The sequence below is a fragment of the Aquarana catesbeiana genome, linkage group LG01, assembly GCF_042186555.1.
Source record: "Aquarana catesbeiana isolate 2022-GZ linkage group LG01, ASM4218655v1, whole genome shotgun sequence".
Classification (NCBI taxonomy): domain Eukaryota; kingdom Metazoa; phylum Chordata; class Amphibia; order Anura; family Ranidae; genus Aquarana; species Aquarana catesbeiana.
The window spans coordinates 499,832,740-499,859,675 of NC_133324.1; the positions used below are offsets into that span (position 1 = coordinate 499,832,740).

General features: G+C 40.8%; 2 protein-coding genes across 2 annotated transcripts in view; one reads left to right on the plus strand and one right to left on the minus strand.

Moving 5' to 3' along the window:
- The first annotated feature begins 409 nt into the window (after positions 1–409).
- Positions 410–2,575, plus strand: LOC141125517 (E3 SUMO-protein ligase ZBED1-like). Its single transcript, XM_073612308.1, has 2 exons — positions 410–1,873; positions 2,096–2,575. Exons 1-2 carry the CDS (start codon positions 410–412, stop codon positions 2,573–2,575), a joined length of 1,944 nt encoding a protein of 647 aa, XP_073468409.1.
- Positions 2,576–10,554: 7,979 nt separating this feature from the next.
- Positions 10,555–26,936, minus strand: part of SLC35E1 (solute carrier family 35 member E1) — a 49,383-nt gene continuing 33,001 nt past the window's right edge. The window contains exons 5-6 of the mRNA XM_073592777.1: positions 19,168–19,413; positions 10,555–16,368 (exon numbers count right to left, since the gene is read on the minus strand). Of these exons, the coding sequence (XP_073448878.1) occupies positions 16,141–16,368; positions 19,168–19,413 (474 nt within the window). The 3' untranslated portion in view covers positions 10,555–16,140. The remainder of the gene's footprint in view (positions 16,369–19,167; positions 19,414–26,936) is intronic.

The following is a 26,936-nucleotide window of genomic DNA, read 5'->3' on the forward strand; positions in this document are numbered from 1 at the left end:
TGCCAGTTGATGTCTGACCATGGCGGCCGGCTAGCAGCACAGATCACAGATAAGATCAGGGCACATTTTTAACACATAGAAGATAGTTACTAGTACTACTACTAGTAGCATGATAGCAACTACAAGCAACTAAGTGCGACTGCGATGCGAGTAGCTAGTGACGGCGTGTGGGGTAGAATAAGGATTTTGTAGCAACTATTTGTTTAACATTATCAAATACAATTACATACACTTGTTACACTTTTATGGTGATGATCTCGTGGCAGGCTTTAGGTTTAATCACTTTTTTTTTTTTTCTTCTTCTTCTTTTAATACTTACTGACAGAGTTTGTAGTAGACAACATTCTCGTCATCACCCCTGTCACAACAATTACATGGCATGCTACTGCTGCTAGACTAGTAAAAAAAAATGGCAGAAGGAGACCAAAAAGACCGAGAGATAAAAAATGCACCTAGCTTTTTAAACGCAAACATCTGGGCACATTTTGGCTTTTATGAACATGAACAAACAAATGGGAAGCTTGAATTGGACAAGTCATACACCGTGTGTAAAGCCTGTCACACAAAAATTAAATATCTAGGGAATACTACTAATATGAGAAACCACGCTAGCCGTTTTCACTCAGAGATGCTAACACCTGCCACCACCACCACCACCAATGCCGCCAAGTCAATAGACCGAGCTCAGCCAAGAATTGATGCAATACTCTCAACTTTGCCGCCCAACTCTGAAAAGGGGAAGAGAATAACAAAAGCTGTGGCAGCTTTCATAGCTAAGGACCTTCGCCCTTACTCTGTTGTGGAGAACACTGGGTTTCGCTACCTGTTGAAGACGATAGAGCCGCGTTACAAGATCCCATCACGAAGTCACTTTACAGAAAATGTTATACCTGCACTCTACCACGAAACTAAAGCTCAGATAATTGCGTCAATGAGCCAAGCAAGTCGAGTCGCAATAACGTGTGATTCATGGACTTCAGTCACGACAGAGTCTTATGTTACAATAACAGCACATTACGTTAAGGAGTGGAAGATCTTGTCGCATGTGCTGCAAACGAGAGCCATTTATGAGTCTCACACAGGTGCTCATCTGGCAGAGCTACTGTCTCGTGTTGTGGAAGAATGGCAACTGTCCGATAAATCTGTAGTGCTTGTGACCGACAACGCGTCAAACATGATTGTTGCAGCTCAAGTTGGCAAATTTCCCCATGTGAAATGCTTCGCCCATACACTAAACCTTGCATCCCAGCGAGCGCTGAAAGTGGCCACACTCTCCAGGCTTCTTGGCAGAGTGCGACGGATATCCACATTCTTTCACCGCAGCACTAGAGCAAGCCACTGTCTAAAAGAGAAACAGAAATGTCTTGGCCTGAAGAATCATAAGCTGATAACTGATGTGCCAACAAGATGGAACAGCGCATATGACATGGTCGAGAGGTTCTTAGAACAACAACCTGCAGTCTGTGCCACCTTGCTGTCTCCAGAAGTCAGAAGAGGAGAGTCCGATCTCTGCACTCTCAATGAAACAGATGTGTCAAATGCAGAGGATGCTGTGCGTGCATTAAAGCCAATGAAGGATGCAACCATGCTGATGTCAGAAGAGCGCAATCCAACAGTTTCTCTCATTGCCCCTCTAAATGCACAACTCCTCCAGAGCATGACAGACACCATGGGAGACACACCCATGATCCATGAGATCAAGAATGCCATCAGAACAGATCTTCAGAAGAGGTACAGCAGTGAGGCAGAGAAGAAGATCCTACATACAGCCTCTGCACTGGATCCTCGCTTTAAGGGACTGCCTTTTATCCTCACAGAGGAGGAGAGATTGGAGATATACAAAGGAGTGACTGAGGAGGCTGCATCCTTGGAGGTAATTCAATTGATTTGAATTTTATCATATTTCTTGAAACGAACTGTAACTAGTAGCTAGCTACAGCTTGCTACATAGTGTAAGCCACGCTTCTGAGTCTGATGCGGTGCAGGAACTGCACCGTCCGTTTCCTGTGCTTTTTCATCACCCCATCAGAATCATAGGCAATTGACAATGTGTTTTATTTATTTTTTTTTCCTATTCTTTTATGTTCAAACACAGATTACATCTAGGAGGACACATGAGGAGGAGGATCAAGTGCCACTGCCAAGAAGAAAAGAAACTCTGGAAGAAGAAGAAAGTTCACCCGTCGAGGACAACCATTCTCCATCTCCTCCCAAAAGAAAGGCCAGATCGCTGCTCATGAGTTTGCTGGGACAGTCTTTCACTGACACTGAAGGTACAATAGAACCTAAGACCCCCTATGCCAAGGCTGAAGAGGAAATGGAAAAATATTGTAAAGCCCCACCTCTGCCTCTCACTGAGGACCCTTTGAACTGGTGGTGTGAGCATGAGGTCATATTTCCCCTCCTTTCCCAGCTGTCAAAGCAATACTTGTGTATCCCAGGCACAAGCGTGTCTGCAGAGCGGGTTTTCTCCACTGCAGGAGATGTGGTAACTGCAAAAAGAAGCGCACTCAAACCAGAGCATGTGGATCAACTAGTGTTCTTACAGAAAAATCTACACATTCCCAAATCCTGAGCAGCATTGCTTGGCGCTTGCGCTTTGCAGTGACCCATTTTTTTTATCCAGGAAGTGCTGATGTACTGTTGTGTCTGCCAGTGCCACAGCCACTGCCCTTGCCTAGCCCACTGTTAGTCTGCCACACCACTGAGTGACCACACACCAGTGTTATTAACTTTATATATTTTGTTAATAGCACAGCACTGTCAGTGTTTGCCACTGAGATTTTGATTTTTGAAGATTAAAAAAAAAAAAAAAAATTAAATCTTTTTTTGACAAAGTAGGGGTTACTTTAACCCTCAGCCAAATACTAAAAGTTCCAAACAACTGATGCCAATTGCCAACCAAGCCTCAGCCCAGTCTCTGTCTCCCCTCCCAGTCTCGCCCTCTCCCCTAGTCCCTCTACTCTCCTTCCCTCTCCCCCTACTCTTTCCCTTTAAGGCCTTCTTCCCCTTTCCCTCTTCCCCTTTCCCTCTTCCCCTTTCCCCCTTTCCCTCTTCCCCTTTCCCTCTTTCCTTCCTTCTTTCTCGCTCCCTCTTTCCTTCCTTCTTTCTCGCTCCCTCTTTCCTTCCTTCTTTCTCTCTCCCTCTTTCCTTCCTTCTTTCTCTCTCCCTCTTTCTTTCCTTCTCAGAGAGAAGGAAAGATGGAGAGAGAGAATGAAAGGAGGAGAACTTCTCTCCTCTCTCCCTCTCTTTCTTTCTTTCTCTCTCTTTCTCTCTCTCTCTCTTTCTTTCTCTCTCCCTCTCCCTCTCTTTCTCTCTCTGTCTCTCTCTTTCTTTCTCTCTGTCTCTCTCTTTCTTTCTCTCTGTCTCTTTCTGTCTCTCTTTCTCTCGGTCTCTTTCTTTCTCTCTGTCTCTTTCTTTCTCTCTGTCTCTTTCTTTCTCTCTGTCTCTCTTTCTCTCGGTCTCTCTTTCTCTCGGTCTCTCTTTCTCTCGGTCTCTCTTTCTCTCTGTCTCTCTTTCTCTCTGTCTCTCTCTTTCTCTCTGTCTCTCTCTTTCTCTCTGTCTCTCTCTTTCTCTCTGTCTCTTTCTTTCTCTCTGTCTCTTTCTTTCTCTCTCTTTCTTTCTCTCTCTTTCTTTCTCTCTCTTTCTTTCTCTCTGTCTCTTTCTTTCTCTCTGTCTCTTTCTGTCTGTCTCTTTCTGTCTGTCTCTTTCTGTCTGTCTCTTTCTGTCTGTCTCTTTCTGTCTCTGTCTCTTTCTGTCTTTCTTTCTCTCTGTCTCTTTCTTTCTCTGTCTCTTTCTTTCTCTCTGTCTCTTTCTTTCTCTCTGTCTCTTTCTTTCTCTCTGTCTCTTTCTGTCTCTCTTTCTCTCTGTCTCTTTCCCTTTTCCCCTTTTCCCTTCCCCTTTTCCCCCCGTCCCCTTTCCCTCCCCTACCAAATACCAATGCCATACCCCTCTCTCCCCCCCACCCCCTTCTACAACCTTCCCCCTCTCCCCAGTCCCCACCATTCCCCTTCATCTCTACATCCCTTTTTCTTTTTTTCCCACCAGAGTCCCTCCTATCTATTCCCTATGTCATTGTCAACAAGACCTTATAACGCCAGTTATGCCACTCTAGTCTAGTCTAGCGTCAACTCAACGCAGTCACAGTCACACTGTTTTTGACTGACTTGGTGGCAGCAGGCCTGCAGGTGGCCGTGGCACTGGCAATTGCAAACAATCAATGATCATCACAGTGAACTGAACATGGAGTACTCAGTATACTATGTATGTCATATAAATATTATATTTGTTATAGCTTTTCTAGCACTGGAGGAGATGGAGAATGGTTTTCTATTGTGTGTCCAACTGTCCATTTTGAATTTTTATACTAGTGTCGTCATGTCGTGTGACTGTGGCGTGTTCAATGTCACAGTGTGTCTGTCATGCTCTGTGACTGCCTGTCTGTTTCTAGGGGTTTAACGTTCAACCAAATCAATTCTGTATTTAATTCCAGACAACTGACGCCCGCCAAGCCACCAGAGGAAGGCAAATCCTTGAAAGAATAAATTGAATCTTAAAACTTGGGAGTAAATCTTTATTGGATCACACAAATATACACACACAAAAGAAAAATCACACACCGACCTGATGAGTGGCTGACTGACTGTGCCACTTGCCTGCGTTGTTCACACAGTGGCCTGCCCTTTCTCATGATTCACAACTGACGTGACGTCACGTGTGTGTTTTTTGTTGGTATTGTGTGTGCATATTTCTGATCCCATAACGGTTTAACTCAAGGTTTTAAGCTTCAATTGATAATTTATTCTGTCAAGGATTTTTGGGCTTCCTCTAATGGTGACTTGGCTTGGCTTCAGTTACAGGTGTATCGTGGTAGAGTGCAGGTAACGTTTTCTGTAAAGTGACTGAGTGACGACTTGAGTGACAACAAGCTTTGCTAGCACTGGGGGGAGATGGAGATAAATGGTTTATTTTTGAAGATTGTGTCGGACACAATCTTCAAAAATGAATGTGTCCATCGAATTTTCACACTTGATGTTATATTGTCAAATGTCAATGTTTGGGGGGTCAACTCAACCCTCAGCCAAATAAAATTCTAAAATTGTATTTAATTCCAGACAACTGATGCCCGCCAAGCCACCAGAGGAAGGCAAATCTTTGAAAGAATAAATTAAATCTTAAAACCTGGAGTAAATCCTTATTGGATCACACAAATACACACACAAACAAAAACACAAACCTACCTGACGTCATGTCTGACTGTGCCTGTGCCATTGCCGGCGCCTGACCTATGGCCTGCCCTTTACCATTATGATTCAGTGATGTGTGTGTTTTTTGGTATTGTGGTGTGTAACTGTATATTTGTGACCCCTTAAAGATTTGTCCAAAGTTTTTAGATTTAGTTGACAATTTATTCTGTCAAGGATTTTCAGACTTCCTCTAATGGTGGCTTGGCTTGGCTTCAGTTACAGGTGTATAGTGGTAGAGTGCAGGTAACATTTTCTGTAAAGTGACTGGGTGACACAACTCCGAGAGCTTATAACGCCGATCTAGCCATCTGTGTTGACTCACTGGCGCTGGTGGTGGTGGTGGTATTGGCAAACCATTATCACTGTGAACCAGGAAGTTCTGCAACACAGTGTGTGACTGTTACAGGTTCACTGTGATGTTTGCCAGTCAATAACTGGAAGTGCTCTGTGTTATATAGATGTAGGTGTTACTGTTTACAAGTTATAGTTTACTTTTTCATAAAAGAAAATATTAAAATGTAAACTACTGCTCCAGGCCAGCACTGTATGTATGTATTATACACAACAGTTTGATGTCACAGTACTCTTTTAAATAAATACTGTTGTTGTCTGCTGCACTGTTCATGTTTAGACTTTGCTATAAGCAGGGAACTTGGTGTAATTTGTTTAAATAGCAGATACAAATAAATATATTTAATATTTCTTCAATTTCTGACTGCTTGAATTAATTTTTTGAGGAAAAGTTGAAAACCACGGGCACTTGGGTATTAATCGTGATGCATCGTGATGCATCGCGGAATCGCATCGAATCGAATCGTGGATGGGATAATCGTAATCGAATCGAATCGTGAGGTGAGTGAAGATGCGCAGCTCTAATTAAAGCCATGTATAAATTTTTCTGATATGCCAAATTTGGGTAAAAGATGATTTAGATAAGACCAATTGACACTGTCAAAGGCCCTGTGGATGTCAAGGCTGAGTAAATAAAGGGGACGAGAGTGGAGGTTAGCATCTTGGACAATGTTTGTAACTAATCTGATGTTGTCGGTAATTGTCTGCCTCCGGCAACAACGCTGGATCGAGACGGGGCGCAGGTAAGTATTAGGGGGGCTGCTGCACACAGGTGGTTTTTATCTTAATGCATCAAGATAAAAAACCTTCTGCCTTTACAATCACGTTAATGGTCCCAATTAGCTACTTCCTTCCCAGCATATTTCAAAGGTCCTGCAGAGTCAGGGCCCTTAAGCCATAGAGCCACACAGACCAGATCATGATGCGCAACCATGACAACTCCTATTCCATTTGCTGAACGATGCCCTGGAGACAGTATTGAAAAAGACTGCAGGAGAAGTTTTAAATAAACGTCTTTTATTGTTCTTTTATTTTTTTTGTTGTAAGGATACAACTCAGACAAAAATGAGACAAATTCACAGTACATAAAGAGAAATCATCTAGTCCCATTTACCCCCAAATTATAATGTAATTAAAAAAATGTATACAGTACGAGATTAAAAATCTCATTGCAAAACACAAAATGTTCACTAAAAGGCTTCATTCTTTTAAGAATGAGACAATTATTGTATATACATAAACAGTAGCGCTTTTATTATATACACTCTGCCAATAAATATCATTCTTCAAATAAAGCCAGTGTTTTTACTTGATAAAGGGGCAAAAAGGAGGGAGAGCTATACAAGGAAGGTAGTGACTGGACGAAAGCAAACATGCATAAATTACCTGCAGGTAAGGTCTTAACAGTAAATTTCACCACCATGGAAAAAAAAAAAAAAAAAAAAAAAAAAAAAAAAAATGGAATATTTGCAGGGATTTCACATCATTAAATGATGTGTAGCACAGAACTATATGATATTGGTATTGATAGTAGTTTAGATAATTCCATGATTCTGAAAAACTCACTACAACCAACAATTACACTGTTTTAGGCTGCATTGATTTAGAGTGATATGACACAGTTCAACACACTATTGTTTTTACCCAGAGGTGGGCTAGCATGAAATACTTCCACATTTTCATCCACAGTAGAGGTGAACACTGAATACTTGCCCCTGCAGTGAGGGACATGGCTTCTGACACCCACAAAATCTGATACCACTAGTGAGCATTTTCCTGCAACAAAGCAAAGATTGGTATTGCCATAGGCCAGAATGACAAGTATTAATTATCTTCTTTTACAAGGTGCTTAAACTTCAGGTTTTATCCCCAAGCAATAAAGTCACTTTAAAAGCACTCACCCAACTTCACCATTTTTTCCAGTTAGGGAATATGTATAAAAGCAGTAAATCTGACAATCAGCAAACGTTCTGAGGTTTGAATCCTCCAGGTCCATTGAGTTTTAAATGGCAGTGATTGATTCAACATCAGAGAGAATGTGTGTTGAAAGCCCCATTCACTGCTTTATAAAATAGACCCTATGTGTAAGCATTTCTTTCCCAAGTTTTGGATAGGATGGGGAAGGGTTAGAAGGCAGATTCAGCCCATTTCTGTCTAGTGTCTATTGTGAGGAAACAAAAAGTAAAAGAAAGGCCTACATTTTAGAGCTAGGAGTTCTAGTGACAACTGTCCAAGCTGAAATTCCTATTACTTTGACCAGAATTCTCCTCCTTACTGGTACGTCTAAGGCTGTACAGTGTTTTAGATTTACCAAAACAATTCATTCAAATTGTATCTAATTAGGCGGGTCCTGGCTTTGCATAGTTGATGGCATATCAAGGAAATTTTACAATCAGATTGTACAGTCTGATTAGCTTTAGATAGGAAATTAGGGGAAAACTCCATAGCAGGAAACCAAAAAAAAAAAGGAAGTTAGAAGGATGGATGTTTGTACCCTTCCCCATTTTATCCAAAATAAAAAAAAAACAAAAAAAAAAAAAAAACTACCATATATAAAATCTTACTTTAATGACATCATATAAACATGATGCACAATTATATTCAACAAAATGTATGGGGCAGGCTCCGTATAGAGGGAGGCAAATTACATAGTCCCAAATGAAGTGCAAAGGGCATCTGTCTGTACAATCTTAAAATTTTTGATTCATAATACAGGCTGTACCCGAGCCACACGCACACACATTGTGTGTATATATACACATATACAAAAATTTACACATGTGCATCACTGGCATTACTGTCACTTTTAACATATATATATATATATATATATATATATAATGCATAACTTCTATGTATGAATACAAACTTTCAGAAGCTATACAACATACTGATTGGAAGTACAAATGAAATTGACTGACCTGTACAATGAATTGCAAAGAAAGAATACCCATACTGCAGTGCAGTCCATGAATATAATTTACATATAGGATACCAAGAATATATTGCATCAGGTATACAAATTATTTGCAGCCACAACTTGCCTTATCCGTAAAATGCTTCCCAGGTACAGAATCTACATTGCACCTGCAAACTTCTACCAAAAACATAATTATGTTGCCCGGTGTCAAAGCTTCTCACATTCTACAAAGGCAACCAGCACAAAGTTATGATGATACAAAGCTGGCAGCTGCATTGCAACTACATATATTCCATAGAACTTTTTCCAAAACAGTTTAAATGAGGGTTACCCACACTATTTAAAAACATGGATGTATTATACTATTGCACAAATATACTATTAAAAAAAAAAAAAAAAAAAAAAAACAAACATTTTGCTCTTCTCCACCAATTCTTAGAAATCATGGATAAAACGATCACATGTCCCAGATGGTTAAAGGATAAGTTAATCTTTCCAAAAAAATTAATAAATGCACTTTTTTTGCAGGTAAAAAAAATATGCATTTTATTTTTTGTTAGGACCCTTGTAAAAGTCAGCAGATTGTGGGTGTAATGCCACAATCCTGCAGACTGTGTAGCTCTCTACCCGTACTTCTGATGAGAGCAGGCAGATACATTCTTACAGGAAGACAAACTACCTAGAGTGATGGTTCACACAGCAGTGGCTTCAAAGTCGTCCGATTCTGAAGCCACCCCGCATAAACGGCTTCTGCCCCAAAGTAGTAGAGAAACCTTTTTCTAAGTTGGAGCCACTTGAGTGGCTCCTACTGAAAGGGTTCCATTTGTACCAAATGGGGTGCGACTAATCAGGCTCAACAGTGCTCTGGTAGTTCATTAAGAACTACAAGCCAAGAGCCGCAAAGGCTGCCTGTAATTGTAGCTTTCACATTCACAAAACACTATGAATCAATGACGTGGCCAGGCGAAGCCCCGTATGACAGCGTTAGATTGCAACAGCAAGCGGGAGGAAAAGATCCCTGACTCACTGTCAAAACAGGGAATCTAGGGGGTGTGGGGGCTTCTGCATCTGTAACATGTTACACCCTGAATATGGGTGTAACATGTTACAAAAAAAGGTGAACTTATCCCTTAACTAGTTCCGATTTGCATGTAAACCTTCAAATATAAGGTCAAAGTACAGGATGCAAAAAGGAACCAATCTGATGTCATCTTTCTCTATTTTTTTCTAGACAGTTTCTAAGCTCTGTGTATGTAATATACAAGACATAATTATGCAAAACTAGACTTGATTACACTTTAACAGTAAGACAGATTAATAGTCTAATCCAAACTGTAGTTGGATGCCCACCAAACAGAAGAAAAAGATGTAATGGATGAGAAAAAGTGACAAGAATATTTTCAAATCTGTTAACTGGATAGCCACTCTGACAAACATACTGTACATGGTTATTCATGCCGATATGCAATTTAAACATAAATACACAATAAAATACAACGGATTACCACATTCAAGCTCCTGATCTCTCAGACTATTAGACCTTGTTCAAAATTATTAAAAAAAAAAAAAAAAATTATAATTATATATATATATATATAATCTCTATTATTACTAATAAACCCAGGTTTACCCAAATTGTTATAGGATTTTGAAAAAAAAAAAAAAAATCTGCTACATGTCAGTTTGAAGGAGTTCTAAATTTGAATAAACTCAACGCTCTTGTTGAGGTCTAGCTTAGCGAACCCCCCTAAAATAAATAAAACTAAAATATGCACAAATGAGAAAAGAAAAATGTTCTAGAACAGCTCCATTCAGGTACTTCTGATGAGAAGGGTTATGAAGAAAAAGTGATCTGAGGTGCTATTAGACAACAATGTTCTAAAACAAAGCTTTGGGAAATTATCTTACATAATATACATTTAACAGAGCTACTTTTATATATATATATATATATATATATATATATATATATATATATATATATATATATATATATATATATATATATATATATATATATATATATATATATATATATGTTAGAGCTATTGCACTGCACTTTCCACACATGCATACATTTAGGAGCAAGGGCCATCATTTTCTTTTCTGTATCTAGATCAGGACTTCTTTACATTAGGGTACTGTAATGTGCTTTTAAAGGGGGATGTCACATTTTTTCATCAGCCAGTCATCCCTGATTGTCAAGATATGGGATATCCGGTCCAACAAAAACAAAAAGTTGAGTTTACAGGTTACTGGAACCTGAAATTGTGCCACTCTCCATGTACCCTTATATATTCACTCAGCAGTGCTCAAAGCTGATTTCTGCATTAAAAAGAAGAAAGGAATCTCCATTCATTCAGAGAAAGGGATAGGAAGAAGGGGGTGATATTGGGACATGGCAAAGTGAAATGAATCCTTAGCAAATACTGGTCTATCCCCATCAAGTCACTGAAGTAGTCACACAATGGTATTCACACAAATAAGCATAACAGTGTACACATTTATCTCAATTCTGGTCACTTCACACAGTTTAAATCACAAAAACATCTAAACAGACTACCAGAAACAGTTTAACATTTCTGTGGTAAGCAGCCTTCATCTATTCATTTGTTTTTGCATTTACAATTGCCGGGTGTGTGAACACCATAAGAGTTAGCTCAACACCACCACAGCACCAGATTCACCATTTGTCATTTGTTCTTTGAAAAAGTACTGGCTAGTTTATCACATGACTCATTTTGAAAGTGCTCCACAATGATATAAGCAAGTAAAACTAAGCATAAAGAACCTACCCACAGAAACAGAATTTTAAACAATTTAAACCCAACGCCTGAAAGACTAAAACTCCTTCCTTGCATTGGGGCTGCAACCGCACTGCAGAGTTCACTGCTAGTTTATGTCTAGGGGATGGTAAAAGCATTTCACTTAAAATGGATCCTCTGCTCCCCCATGCTCCGATGGTGGATTGTTCCCCAGCATCCTTATGTCCAGTGCAGCACTATGGACCCTGCATCAGTTGCAATGTCAGAGAACCTTAGGCTGGCAGAGTGCAGGGGAGGAGAGGCTGCAGTATCCAGTCTACCTGCTTGCTAGCCGTCTAGAATGTACATGAAGCTGTGCAAACGCTGCTAAAAGCTGGCTGAATATTTTGCAAATGTTTGGTAAATGCTTCCTGTACAAAACTAGTGTTTACAGGCTGAGGAGCATGCAAACAAGACCTTAATGATACATTGAGTCAACCTCTGCTAAAGTTCCTCTTCTGTGGTTTCCTTTTGTCAGAATCAAGTGTCAGTCTCCTCTTATCATGAGATAAGAAATATCCCAATGTAAAGTGAAAAACAGCAGCTAAAGGCAGAAAATAAAGAAACTCAATATAAATGTGGGAGGTAAAAATACATACACACATCTATTTGCCCTCCAGGAAGTCCAGGAAGTCAGTTTATCTTTAGTGATCCCTGTTAAAATTAGGAAAGCTTCTAAGACACTGTTTTCAGTTTTGAAACCTTGGACATCAAAATATGATTTTTGTACATACCATACAACCCGTTTCTTCAAGTCTCGTGAGGGACACAGGAATTGATAAACAGTTAAGCTATACTGCCAGCTACATGAGGTCGAGACACTAGAAAACAGAAAAAGTTATAAGCCAGCTCCATAAAACTCCTCCATTACTTAGCTTGCCTTGGTTTGTCAAGCAAGCGGTATACAAGGTCAGTAAAAAACAAAGTGTCACTTAATGCATTCAAAGCAATAGATTTTAGGGTAAGCACAAAAATCCTATTTTGTTCAGACACAAAAAAAGGTGGGATGCTCTGAAGCAGTTCAGCTGAGTGGGCAAAAGCCACTGACAGAACCAAGAGGGAACTGGGAACACATGACAAATACCTGAATCTGGACCAGATAAAAATGAAGTCCCCTGCAAACCAAGGGAGGCTGACAACCACCTTGGTAGGATACAGAGAATAAACCTGATGCTCAGACCATGACAAAAGGAATCACAAAGGGGAATAGGTGCCCTGGAAAGAACAATGGGCCTACACCAACAGGAAGCTGTGACTAAAATCACTACCAACAGGCGGAACAAGGATTTTTTCTGAAAATCAGATCATAACGTAACAAGGTCAACAAAAATTGAGCCAAGGGTCGAAATCCCACAAAAAAGAAGTCCCCCAAGATTAGCATGGACAAGACAATTACACAGGAGACCAGCTAGGGAAGGAAGGTCACAGGACAGGAATGAGTTTGCCCTGCCAGACAACCCATATCATGAGATACCAAAGGAAAAGTGGAAATCCTCAATGTATAATATTTCAAAGAATAGCCAAATAGGCTCCTAAGGTAACAACCAAGGTATTTCAGCTGTGAAGTTGGTGTGGCCAACTAAGGGAAGTTGATGGCAAGTAGGAGTTACCAACACCAGACACCTGCAAATTCTCATCTGGCAGGAGCTTACAGGTATCAGGCTCTGATGAAGACTTCTGATTGCAAGAATTCATAAGACTATCCTTTTTTTTTTTATGATGGGTTTTCCAAGTACTGCACAATGGTGGTGCCAGAGATGAGCACTAGGTTGGATAAAAGGGCCAATGTCATAAAAAAAATAGCAGGTGCCTTCTAAGAACACTGAGTGGCCATGTGCTTGATAAGGAAGGGAGCAGTAAGATCTGATGCTATTTGACCTGGCAAGTCGAGGGGTCCCCATACCTTATGAAGGAAGTAAGCTGAGAGGTACCAACAACTGCAAGGGACACAGTAGCATTTTGGGGTGCAAACCTTTCCTGAATACAGCAGTGAAATTTCAAATGGGAAACTTCATAAACCATGTTCTGACCTGCACAGAAACAGGAAGTGCCAGGATGTGGCAGACCTGGGAAGACACTGCTGAGTGCAGTAACATAGAGGGAGATGAGAAGCTGCTCAAGGAGATGCAACACACACACACACGTTAGCCATTGGGCTCAAAGGGGTGTCCTGAGCACCCAAATGACAGGGAGGCAGACTACCCAAGGACCCGTCTGGAAGTACACAAGCCCCCGAAACAGTGGGGTAACTCCTAGTGCTTCAGGCCAACTGGCCCAAGTCTTCAGATTCCGGGTCACACCTGGGGCTGTGCAATGGCTCTGGACCCAGAAATCTCTCCATAGATAACTAAGGCAGTACAGAAATGTAAAGCACTTCAATGTAGAGTTCAGTGCTCAAAGGTCAAATTCTAAGCATGCTCCACATGCCCAGCCAACTACTAGCATGAACAAGTAATGGGAAAATGCTGATCTGGATAGTAGCTATATAGAGATCAGCTCAGGCAGATGTGCAGGAATCTTGACTGAAATCTCAGAAAGAAAAAAAACAAAAAAAAAAAAAACGCACCTAAATTAGGAAGGGTTAGCTTAAAATTTAGAAGAAAAGGCATCCAGCCTCCTAGGAGCCTAGCGAAAAAAAAAAAAAAAAAAAAAAAAAAAAAAAAAAAAAAGCATGCTGGATAGAATATTTATACGAGGACTGGCTTATAAATTCTCTTACAGTGTCCCAATCTCTTGTATGCAGTGGCACAACCCAAACATTTCTGAATTCCTGTTTCCCTCTATGATGGACATGGTCAGTTTTTCAGCATAACTAGCTAAAGCTATAGTAGTTTTTACCACCACACTAACCACCCTCATCTCATTGTGCAGCTTAAACATTTCCAATCAATGTCATCCCTTATATATTGTCTCTTTTTAAAACATACTTGATCTATAAACATAAGATAACGAACAAATGTTACACAGGTAACCATTAAAAGGTTCTTTGCATATTAAAAAAGGGCTTGCCTCTATTTGCTAAAGTTCACTTGAAGAATGTTTTCCTTTTGGGCGTTATGGACAACAAATGATTAAGATTTACCATTAACATCCCTGAGGGTGTTTAAAGATTATGTCATGCATTGTTAAAAATACATGCCAATACCTGCTTTACCTTTACCAGAACTATGTGCATATAGCTGCACAATGCTATCTCTGGAAATCCTAACGCACAAGAATATACAGTATATAAAGGAAAAATTGGCTATACTTTTAGAAGTTTCTTTGCTTGGTTGACTTTCAAAAACCAGACATCAGATTATAAAGATGGGCCTTTGACAGTAAGCATGCTACAAATATAGTGGGTGCATGTGCGGGGTACATAATGTACACTGCAGAGTAACTATATGAGCTGCTACACAGCAGCTTATAACATTTTACCTCCAAAAGCAGCTTTAAAAAAGCGGTGCACATGCTCCACGCACAGGGGCTGTCTACACAGTTAATACAAGTTATTATAACTGTTCCCCAATGCCACAAAGACAAACCTAATACAAGGAAGAACAATTTTAATGTAGAACCATTAAAATCAACATAGAATTGGTCACATAACTGTGCTGCCTTCATTACAGAACCTCCTGTGGACCTTTTCTGCAGTCTTAAAGGGGAAGTAAAGGGTTTTTAACATATACCTACAGGTAGGCTCATAATAAGGCTTACCTGTAGGTACAGTGAATGTCTCCTAAACTTGCACAGGTTTGGAGATATTCACACTGCATGCAGCCTGTGGCGTCACCTTCGCATGCGCTCTGAAGGGACGGCATACCCGTGCTGTTCCTTCAGAGCTCGGTACAGCGGCCTGTGAAGTCATCGTGGCTCGACCAGTTAGACCGGCCTGAGCACACGAACCTGGAGGGAAAAACCATGTGAAGATGGAAGCCCTGTCAGCAGCAACAGTGCACTGCTGGAGGGCTTTGTTCTAAGGTAAGCATTTTATAACGTGCTAGTATGCGACACATACTAGCACATTATCCCATTGTCTTGCAGGTTTTTGTTTGTTGTAAAGGCCGCGGTTTACTACCGCTTAAAAAAATGCAAAACCTGTGCTAGTCTACATTTACAACATATAGAAATATTATGCAAAACTGATATAATGGGTACTGGGAAAAAAAAAAAAAAAAAAAAGAAGGGGAAGTGTAAAACCTGGCAATTTCTACATTTTACTGGAAAATGTAGCTAGTAACAGATTAAAAAGGCAAAACCTTTTTCAGATAACTGCACAGAAACGATTTGTTACACCAAGATCTGGATGCCTTCCATAATAACCAGATTCATGTGAATAAAATGTAGGGTTATCATAACCACCTTTCATTCCAAATGTACATTTTTATAGTCCAAACACTGGCCCATTTCTTATGGGTTATGTGCATATTGCAGTGTGCGTTTTCCAGGAGTAGGCAAGACAGAAGATAGTGCTCTTAGAAAGGCTGAAGACTCATTTGCATGCAGCAGCCTGAGGGATCCAATACTTCTGAGAATGTGGGGATAGAGGAAATGCACAACCAAAAGGAGCTGAAGGTGGCGCAATTAAGTCTAAAATCCTATACTGCCACACATCTTATAGTCTAGATGCAGAAGAATTAGGGGCTGAACAAAAAGAAAGCTTTGATCATGCCCTACACTGCATCTGGGTAAGCCTACCATGCATCTTTGCTTCCAATGGACAAGCAACAAATCATACTGTAACCAATGATCAGTAAAGGTATGCAATGTTTGGCCTTTTCTTGATGAAGTGTGATGTGAAGCAAGTGGAGTAGGGGGAACGTCATAGGATGATGCTTCAAACATCGTATCGATTGTGTGCATTTGGGTGGTTCTGTCGACTATACTGAAAATGATCAGTCAGTATATTTGTCCGACTATACTGATAGTCTCTTCCAGGAGCGAAAGCAGCAATGCCATTCTGGAGCTTTTCTGGATGTTCATGGTGGTGATCCAAGCCTTGAATCTCTCCAGAAGCAATAGGAAGTAATTGCTTTTTTGCTTCCTGGTTAGTATCATATTTGGCCTGAAAAATAATAACAGCAGTCATGCAAGAGCATATGAGCAGATATGGGAAAATAAATCACCAGTTCACCATTTAAACTGCAACTTTTGAATACATTTCTGGCAGTTTTACTGCCTGCATATAGTGTGAATATAATATAACATTTCTCATTTACAGCATAGGTTGTTTTAGAAATGGCTGTGAACAATGATTTTTGTGAATTGGTTTGCAGGCCATGTATGATTGTGTCACCATAACCCACTACCAGGGAGGCATCTTTACTAGGCTGCACACCCTGAAAACAGGGGGTAGACACCATGTCCTTGAATTACCTTGAATTAATGTGCTGCCATCATTAGCACACAGACACCACAAAGACCCCAACAGGTCAAACATTTCTAAAAAAAAAACCTTCACTGTAACCTATTACTTTTATGTACTTGCATTGAGTACAGTTACCCTTCAAAAGGAAGCAGCTATGAATTATTGACAAGTGCACATCTCCCAGTATTGTACTTAAGTTCTGTTGAAAGTAACATTGCGCCACTTAGTCTGAATCACACTCCAATGCATCTTCTCACTGTGCTCAAGTTGCAGCACAGCAAGGCACTAATGTGCTTTGCACTGCTGAAAATGCAGCACGTACATTTTAGGTGCATTGGGCTGCCCATTCCAATTGACTGCCTTAACACAAATTAGTGTATGTGCTAATGCAGCGCAACAGCGGGAACGTTACCAGGTTTCATGTTACACCCCAAATATGGGTATTACATAAAACATGCTCTCAACAGTGGACTATTAACTAGGTCAGCATTTTGTACTGCAGTAGCAGGTGTGAGCTTACGGTATATACTCGAGTACAAGTCGTTCCGAGTATAAGTCGAGGCCTTAATTTACCACAAAAAAATGGGAAAAACTTAGTGACCCGAGTATAAGACGAGGGTGAGAAATGCACAGCTACTGTAAGTGGAAAAGAGGATCAACAATGCCCATTTGCAGCCTCACTGTGCCCATTTGCAGCCATAGGTCCCCCGAACTTCAAACTCGGTAGTTAAGGGTTCCTAGATGCCCCATAGCTGCAGCCAAAATTTGGGGTCTCTGAACCCAAAGGGTCCCGAAATTACATTGCTGCAGATGGACACAGTTGACCGAATATGGGGCCCCGTATCTTGGGGCCACTTAGTGTTAGGAACCCCAAATTTGGTGTGCAAACCCAGTGGAACTAGCACCATAAAATATCCATAGCTGGGGTTTCTAGCACCAAGTGTCCCTGAGATACAGGGCCCCAAAAATCGGTTCAGAAAATGTCAAGCACTTTTCTGCAGCAGAGAATGACATTTTCCGAACTGGGTTTGGGGCCCCGTATCTCGCCCCAGCTTTGGATATGTTGTGGTACCAGTTCAACTGGGTTTGCACACCAAATTTGGGGTTCCTAGCACAAAGTGACCCTGAGATACGGGGCACCAAAAATCGGTTCGGAAAATGAAATTTTTTGCTGCAGAAAAGTGCTTGACATGAGTATAAGTCGAGGGGGGCATTTTCAGCACAAAAAAAATGTGCTGAAATACTTGACTTATACTCTAGTATATACGGTATTTTAGTGTTGTGGAGCTGATTCAGGGCTATTCTGTAAAACTGGGTGGCTGTACTCTGCACAGAGTGAACTTGGAAGCGCTCAGCTTTTAGCGTTTCTGGATTCACAACTGTCAGAATCCTGGCTAGAAAGCCAGGTGCATAGCTGATCAAGCAGTCTTGGCTGAAGTGGAAGGCAGATATACACCAATTCCAAAAAAGTTGGGACGTTGTGTAAAATCCCAGAAACCCATATTTTATCCACATTAGAAAACATTTCAAATATTTAAATTGGAGTTGAAAGTTGGGATATGACAACAAAAAGCTGGTAAAGTACGTGGTACTAACAAGTAAATTCTATTGTGAATTAAATATGGGTTTATGAGATTTGCAAATCACTCTATTCTGTTTTTTTTGTAGATTTTACACAGCATCCTAACCTTAGAATTGTGGCTGTAGATATATTGCGTGCAAGACAGAATTATTGCTCCCACTCTAGGCACCTCATTTATAGTTAACCCTAAACCGATGAGCTGTAAATGCATTTAAAGCATTACCGAATTGATGATAGGTTTATGTGATATACTTATGTGATATCTATTTACTTGACATAACTTCATCTTTTATGTGGTATTAAAAAAAAAAAAAAAAAAAAAAATGGGGATTAAATTGTTTGTGTGCATTAAAGTTCATTTTAGCGTATTTTTCCCTGAAAATATATATTTGCTGTGCAAATTTCTTGCAACATAAAAATTACAACCATTTTTTTTTTTAAAAGGCCTCTGCTTTTAGAAAATATATAATGTTCTGGGAGTTTTAAGTCATTTTATAGCCAAAAATGCTGGTTTAAACATGAATGCAAAAAAATTAAAACCAAAATGCTCTAGAAGATAAGTGATTAAATGAGAACTCCAGTGAAAATCTGGACAGAATTTGGAAAAACTGACAGGAATATTGAACTAAAAAGTGTATGTAAAGCAAAAAATTTTTAAACTCTTGGCTAAACTTATGTAGAAGCATTAGAATCCCGTCGGGTAGATTTATCCATATTATTGGTCTTAAAGACTACTGTCTCTGGTACAGAAGGGGATAGGGAATCAAAACTTTGAGCAGTCACAAAAACATAAAAGATAAAAAAGGAAAATTTTGGCTTTACAGACAATTTAACTTGACCATTTTCACACATCTAAAGTCTACAGATCCCATTTAACCAACAAAACAAAGGCTTATTATTAGGGGACCACTCACCTTGTTATAAAGAAAAACTCCAAGAATTGCAGTCAACATGCCTAAGACATTAGTGCCAGTCACAGGATTGCGAAGCATGAAAAGAGAGACTGTAATAACCATGATCCTTTTTGTGGCATTGGCTACAGAATAACTTAGAGGGCTTATAAGATTAAGGATGCTGAAGGCAATCAGGTTCTGGGCAAAGTTACAAGTCCCGCTGATTACCAGGAGGAGAAGTGTCCATGACCATTGAGAGATGGAGCTCTGGAGGGGATGACAAGTAGAGGGATGAAGTGCAAGAAATTACCCCAAAACAAATAGAAAAAAAAGACAATCCATTTACACATTTATATATTAGCAAGTGACTATGAGATTAATTCATAATGACCTTAATCTGATATTTCAGTTTTTGGTAGATGCTGGGAAATGTAATCGTAATTCTTAAGAAATCCATTGGAAAAATGTATCCATCTTAATTCCGGACAATGCACTCTATCTAATGCATTCAATGGAATATACACGTTAAAAATCCAAAAGGATACATTTGGCCCTTGGAAATGGACAAAGCAGGTGATTCGTTCTGGGAACATAAGCACACAGATCAGAGGGACCAAAGAAGCTCGAGTCATATTGCTAACACCTAATAGCTTTGTCAAAAGAAAACCTTCCTAAAATAAATGGCCTATGAACTCTGAAAAGGCTAGTTACCAGGCTGTTACACTGACCCTATCTATAACTTCAATACTCCCGATTCCCTAACCTGGGACAAGTATGCAGATCAGGTAACTCAGAGAAAAGTAAAAAGAATAACCATCTGCATCTGAGATAGCTAACCTATACAGAATGAGATGCCAGTAATGGGAGCCTCCATAATTCTTGCAAGAAAGGATTTCCTTAAATCAGTAAAATAATGTTTTTGTTAAGACTACTTGGGACACAACATTGGAATAACCTCTGTCCAACTTAAGAGTCACGAGTGAATTATTAATACATATATTGCAGTATTTGTCCACGCCCTTCCTCAAATATCCTCAAGTCACGGTTCCATAGGATAATCATTCAATTACAGAATCCATTTATATAATTTTAAGTCTCACTTATTGCTTGCATCAAATGATACAACAGCATCAACCTATTTTCTATCAGGGTGTAACTAAGGACATTGGTTATAACCAGTTCTTAATGAGCTGAAATTACTGGATCCAGTTCATCTTTACTGTGTATACTGTGTCACAGGCTAAATTGCTAGGTTTAAACCTGTGAAGACTACACAGGGAAACTTTTAGTACACGTGTCAAAGATATAAAGTATGTTATTGCTCACCTCTCTGAATATGCTACCTGCCTGGTTATCCTGATGATGCTTTAGGTTCACTACTTTCTGACCTACTAACCCAGAGTATGCATATAGATAAAGCCAATTTTTGGGACACATGACCTAGACCACACACCCGAAGATTGGTCAGAAATGGTGCTGGTGACGCATAGGATCTCCCAAAATGTGGCAGCATTAGAAACATCCTATAAACTACTGTGCAGATGATATTTGGTACCACAATGGATAGCAAAATATTTCCCAGGTTACCCATCTACCTGTTTCAGGAGTTACGAGCACAAAAAAAAAAAAAAAAAAAAAAAAAAAAACGTAGCAGACTTGTCCCCTAGGTGCTCAAATCTTTGGAATCAAACCCACCTATTCAAAACGCCAACCCAACACCCTTGGATTGAGTTATTAAATGCTGAACCCTCAGAGCTGACCAGGAACCAAATCAAGTCTCCTCTTATGTCATGACCACTACAAAACAGGCCATTACCAGATCGTGGAAGGCGTCAGCTCTCTGTACGGTTGCTACTAAAAACAGGTCACTCGGGCGATGATACACGCCAAGACTGAGGCAACACTCCAGGACGAGGCGAGGCAGTATACTAAATTTGGCAGCCATGGATTGACAAATACTTGCCTCCTGATTTTGAACACCTCTCTTGGAGCCCTCTTGCATCTATCCTGTTAGTTTGTCTCATCAAGACCATCATTACTGTAACCTTCGGAACCCCACCCCTTTACATTTTTCTCTTTTCATTCCGCTCTCCCTTTATTTTCAGACATACAGTTGCGCTCAGAAATTGTGAAATTTTGGCATTAATATTGAAAATATGACTGATCATGCCAAAAAAACTTTTATGTAAGGATAGCAATCACAAGAAGCCATTTATCCTAGTTTTTTTGATCCTTTTTAAATCATAACCCAAATGGCCTTGATAAAAAAAGTTTACATACCCTGGAATGTTTGGCTCTGGTACAGACACAAAAGGTGGCACACATAGGTTAAAATGTCAATTAAAAGGTTAATTTCCCACATTTGTGGCTTTTTAAATCACAATTAGTGTCTGTGTATAAATAATAAATGAGTTTGTTAGCTTTCACATGGATGCACTAAGCAGGCTAGACACTGAGCGATGAGGAGGTAGACAAGAACAGTCAAAAGACCTGCATAACAAGGTAATGAAACTTTACAAAGTTGGAAAGGGACATAAAAAGGATATCCAAAACCTTGAATATGCCGGTCAGTACTGTACTGGGCACAATTCAACGATACTTGAACAAAAAAAGAGCTGCATGGTTGAGCTGCCAGAAGGAAGCCTTTACTGCACCAATGAGGCATGTCAAGGTGTTGTTGGGCATATTGTAACCAGGCTTTTTTTGTGGAACTTGTACTTCTTTCTGGCAACTTGACCATGCAGCTTTTTGTTCAAGTATCATGGTATTGTGCTCCTTAAAAACAACCACAACATCTTTTTCCAGAGCAGCCTGTATTTCTACTAAGGTTACCTGTGGGTTTTTCTTTGTATCCCAAACAGTTTCTGTGGTAGTTGTGGCTGAAATCTTTCTTGATCTACCTGACCTTGGCTTGGTACCAAGAGCTCCCCAAGTTTTCCACTTCTTATTAAGTGATTAAACAGTACTGACTGGCATATTCAAGGCTTTGTATATTTTTATATCGTTTTCCATCTTTGTAAAGTTTCATTACCTTGTTACGCAGGTCTTTTGACTGTTCTTTTCTACCTTCTCATGGCTCAGTGTCTAGCCTGCTTAGCGCATCCATGTGAGATCTAACAAACTCAATTATTTATACACAGACACCAATTGTGATTTAAAAAGCCACAAATTTGGGAAATTAACCTTTAATTGCCATTTTAACCTGTGTACCACCTTCTGTGTCTGTACCAAGGCCAAACATTCCATGGTATGTAAACTGTTTATCAGGGCCATTTGGGCGATTTCTGTTATGATTTAAAAAGGATCCAAAAAAACTATGTGATAATACATGGCTTCATGCGATTGCTATCCCTAAATAGAAGATTTTTGGCATGATCAGTCATATTTTCAATATTAATGCCAAAATGTCACAATTTCTGCCAGGGTATGCAAACTTTTGAGCATAACTGTATACAGCATACTCTCCCATCACTGTTTGGTATCTTAACCCTTTCATGACTAAGCCTTTTTTTGAAATTTGGTGTTTACAAGTTAAAATCCGTATTTTTTGCTAGAAAATTACTTAGAACCCCCAAACATTATATATATTTTTTTAGCAGAGAATCTATAGAGTACAATGGAGATTGTTGCAATATTTTATATCACATGGCTTTTGTGCAGCGGTGTTTTAAAACGCACATTTTTGGGAAAAGGGGCACTTTCATGAATTTTAAAAAATCCAAACAGTAAAGTTACCAATTTTTTTGTATAATGTGAAAGATGATGTTACGCCGAGTAAATAGATACCAAACATGTCACGCTTTATAATTGCACGCACTCGTGGAATGGCAACAAACTACGGTACCTAAGAATTTCCATAGGCGACACTTTAAATTTTTTTACGGTTACCAGGTTAGAGTTACAGAGGAGGTCTAGTGCTAGAATTATTGCTCTCGCTCTGACGATCGCGGTGATACCTTACATGTGTGATTTGAACACCGTTTACATATGCGGGCGCGACTTCCGTATGCGTTTTCTTTGCTGCGCGAGCTCGCGGGGACGGGGGCGCTTTAAAAAAAAAAAAAAATGTTTTCTTTCTTTTTTTTATTTAATTATATATTTATTTATAAATTCTGTTTAAAAAAAAAAAAATAATAATTTGATGACTTATTGCTGTCACAAGGAATGTAAACATCCCTTGTGACAGTAATAGGTGGTGACAGGTACTCTTTATGCACTTCAAAGTATTCAGATCGCCGAAAACGGCGATTCTGAATACTGTGTATTTTTTTAAAACCGGCGCCATTGGCAGCCGAGTAAACGAAAAAGTGACGTCATGACGTCGCTTCCGCGTTTACAATTACAATGCTGGAACGAAGCCGCCCACAGCTTTGTTCCAGCCCGCCCCCAGCCGCCGGAGGCAGCCGATTGGTCACCGGGCCTCCCGATCGAACAGGAGGCCCGGTAAAAGCGGCGGGAGGGCATCCTCCTCCGGTATAACAGCCGAGCGGCTTTTAGCCGCATCGGTTGTTATATTCGAATAGCCGATCGCCGGCTCTAAACGATACCGGGATGATCATTCAGATATCGGCTTTTTCAGCCGGCGAATCCCTACACCACAAGAACGATCATAGCGGCTGTTCCGCCGCTTGATGGTTCTTACGGGCAGCGGGAGGGGACCACCTCCCCTCCGGTGCTTCTACCGACTCACCGCTTTCATCGGTGAGTTGGAGACAGGATCCGCCGGCCCCGGATGGTGATCATAGAGATTTCCAGCGGACCAGATGGTCGCCGGAGTCTCCATCATCGCTTGGAGGCCGGGCGCGATGTTATGACGCCACGCCCGGCCTCTGCATTAAAAAAAACGGCGCCGCCTTGGCTGGGAAGCCAGGATAGTTTTTATTTTTTTTTATTTTAGGCTTCCCAGCCTAGAGGTGAGATATGGGGTCTTATTGACCCCATATCTCACTGTAAAAAGGACCGATCGTGTCATATTCCTAATACAAGGGATGTTTACATTCCTTGTAATAGGAATAAAAGTGATCACATTTTTTTTTTTTTTTAAAGTGTCAAACTAAAAAAATAAGTCAAAACAATAAAAAAAAAAAAAAAAAAAAAAAAAAAAAAAAGCTGAGTTAGACTTACCAGTAACTCCTTTTCTGAGAGTCTTCCAGGACAGCCCATGAGACCTTGGGCTCCTCCTACCAGGACAGGAAACACGTCACCCCCACCAGATAAAAGGGTGGTCCTCCAGGCCCATGTCAGTCTTAAGAACCGTAGGACCCTGCAAAACATATGCATAATGCACATAACTTCAGACAATACCGGGTGGGAATCCGGCTGTCCTGGAAGACTCTCAGAAAAGGAGTTACCGGTAAGTCTAACTCAGCTTTTCTCCAAGCGTCTTCCAGGGCAGCCCATGAGACGATGAGCCAGAACTTACCAGTCTAGGGAGGGACAACTGCCTGAAGGACCTTACGACCAAACGCCTGCTCCTGAGCTGATAGGAGATCCAGGCGATAATGTTTAATGAAGGTCGAGTAACTGGACCAAGTGGCAGCCCTGCAAATTTGTTCCGGTGAGGCACCAGCCCTCTCAGCCCAGGACGTAGACAAGGCTCTAGTTGAGTGCGCAGTAACAAAAGGTGTAGGAACCTCCCTAATTTTGTAAGCTTCCAAGATGGCTTGCTTTATCCATCTAGCCAATGTGGCTTTAGATGCACTATTCCCCTTGTGAACTCCAGAAAAGAGGACAAATAAGGCATCAGTTTTCCTAAAGGTCTTGGTGACCTCAAGATAGACTAAGAGAATCCTTCTTACATCTAGAAAACTAAATTTTCTTTCTAAGTCACCCTGTGGCGAACTACAAAAGGTTGGCAATACAATGTCCTGAGATCAGTGGAATGTACTTGCCACCTTGGGCAAAAAACCTGGATCAGTTCGCAAAACAACTCGATCCTCAAAAATCGTGAGGAAGGGCTCCCTTACTAATAGGGCCTGCAACTCACTTACCCTAAGAGCTGAGGTAACAGCTATAAGGAACACAGTTTTTAATGTAAGTAACTTAACTGACATACTTCCCAGAGGCTCAAACGGAAATTCTACCAGAGTTTGAAGTACTAGGGACAGGTCTCACGTTGGACAACTTCTCACCACTACTGGTCTGGCCCTAGAGATAGATTTGAAAAATCTGGCTATAGTGGGATTCTCCAGTAGAGAAAACTGGAGGAACACACTAATAGCTGCCGCCTGTACCTTTAAGGTACTAACAGAAAGACCTTTGTCGACACCCTCTTAGAAAAATTCCAAAATAGACGGAATATCATGAGTTAATCTTTCATTTTCAGATAACCATGAGTTAAACCTTTTTCAGACTTTGCAATATATGGCTCTAGTAACCGGCTTCCTGCAATTAACGAGAGTCCTGACTACCTTGTCAGAGAACCCTTGGGTGCTCAGTATCTTTTCTTCAGATACCAGGCCGTCAAGTTTAAGGAAACCACCTGAGGGTGTGATACTGGACCCTGCAATAATAAGTCTTCCCTTTTCGGAAGACTCCGCGGAGGCTCTGAAACCAGAGACTGTAGCAGGGAAAACCATGGCCTCTTGGGCCAAAAAATGGGGCAATTAGAATCAGATCTGTCTCTTCCAGCAGAAACTTTCGGAGGACTTCTAGAATCAGTCTGATTGGCGGGAAGGCATAACATAGGCCTGGAGGCCACGGGTTTGCCAGAGCATCGATCCCCAAGGCTTGGTCTGCCGGGTTCATGTAAAAGAATATCTCCGTCTTGGGGTTGTTTCGGATTGCGAACAAATCTGCTACGGGATAACCCCATCTCTTGGTGAGGTCTGCAAAGACTTCGGGATGAAGGGACCAGTTGTCTCGGTCTATCCTGTGACGGCTGAAATAATCTGCCAGGCAATTGTTTGTCCCCTTCAGGTGTACAGCAGAAATAGAAGCTAGATTCCAATCTACCCATGAAAGGATCTCCTGGGCAATGGACTGAAGCCTCTGGCTTCTCGTGCCTCCCTGCTTATTGATATACGCGACTGTCGCGATATTGTCCAACAGAGTTTGGAGGTTGTGACCCCTGAATCCCATCTGAAAAGACTGCAGGGCTCTCTGGACTGCAAGCAGCTCTCTTTGATTGGATGAGGCCCTTGCCTCCTCTGGGGACCACTCTCCCTGTGCTACTGCATTGCTGAGGTGGGCCCCCCCATCCCCAGGAACTCGCATCCGTGGTAATCATTCGGGAAATGGGAAAGTACCATGGGAGACCTCCTGCTAGGTGCTGACCAGCTCTCCACCACCACAGGCTTCTTTTTATCCTGTCGGGAAGCCGGATCCTTGACTCCAGGGACCTTACGTCCCTGTCCCAGTTTCTTAAAAAGAAACATTTGTAACGTGACATGTAAAGTAACATGGTACTGCGGGAAAACATGAGGTCATAAGACCCACTGCCCTCGACACCTGTCTCAGAGAGACCGACTGGTTGTCTGCAATGCTGACATAGTCTGGAACACCTTGGTAATCTTCTCCTGAGGAAGAAACACTCTTTGGTTCACTGAGCAAAAATCGTAACCCAGATAAGTTACTTTCTGGGCTGGAATCAAGGACGTTTTCTCTTTGTTTATCAGCCAGCCTAGGGACTGTAAGAAGTCCTGTACAGCCTGGAGATCCTCCAACAGCCTTTGGTATGATTTTGCCACTATCAGGAGGTCGTCCAAGTAAGCTATCGCCTTTAACCTTAGTGGAGCCAGCGCTTCCCCCAACACCTTCGTAAAGATGCGTGGGGAGGAGGAAAGAAAAAT

What these genes read in the sequence shown, in the direction of transcription:
- LOC141125517 (XM_073612308.1), top strand. Translation starts at nt 410, where the DNA reads ATGGCAGAAGGAGACCAAAAAGACCGAGAGATAAAAAATGCACCTAGC. An exon ending in AGGAGGCTGCATCCTTGGAG is followed by an intron (nt 1,874 to 2,095) that starts GTAATTCAATTG and finishes GTTCAAACACAG; the next exon opens with ATTACATCTAGGAGGACACA.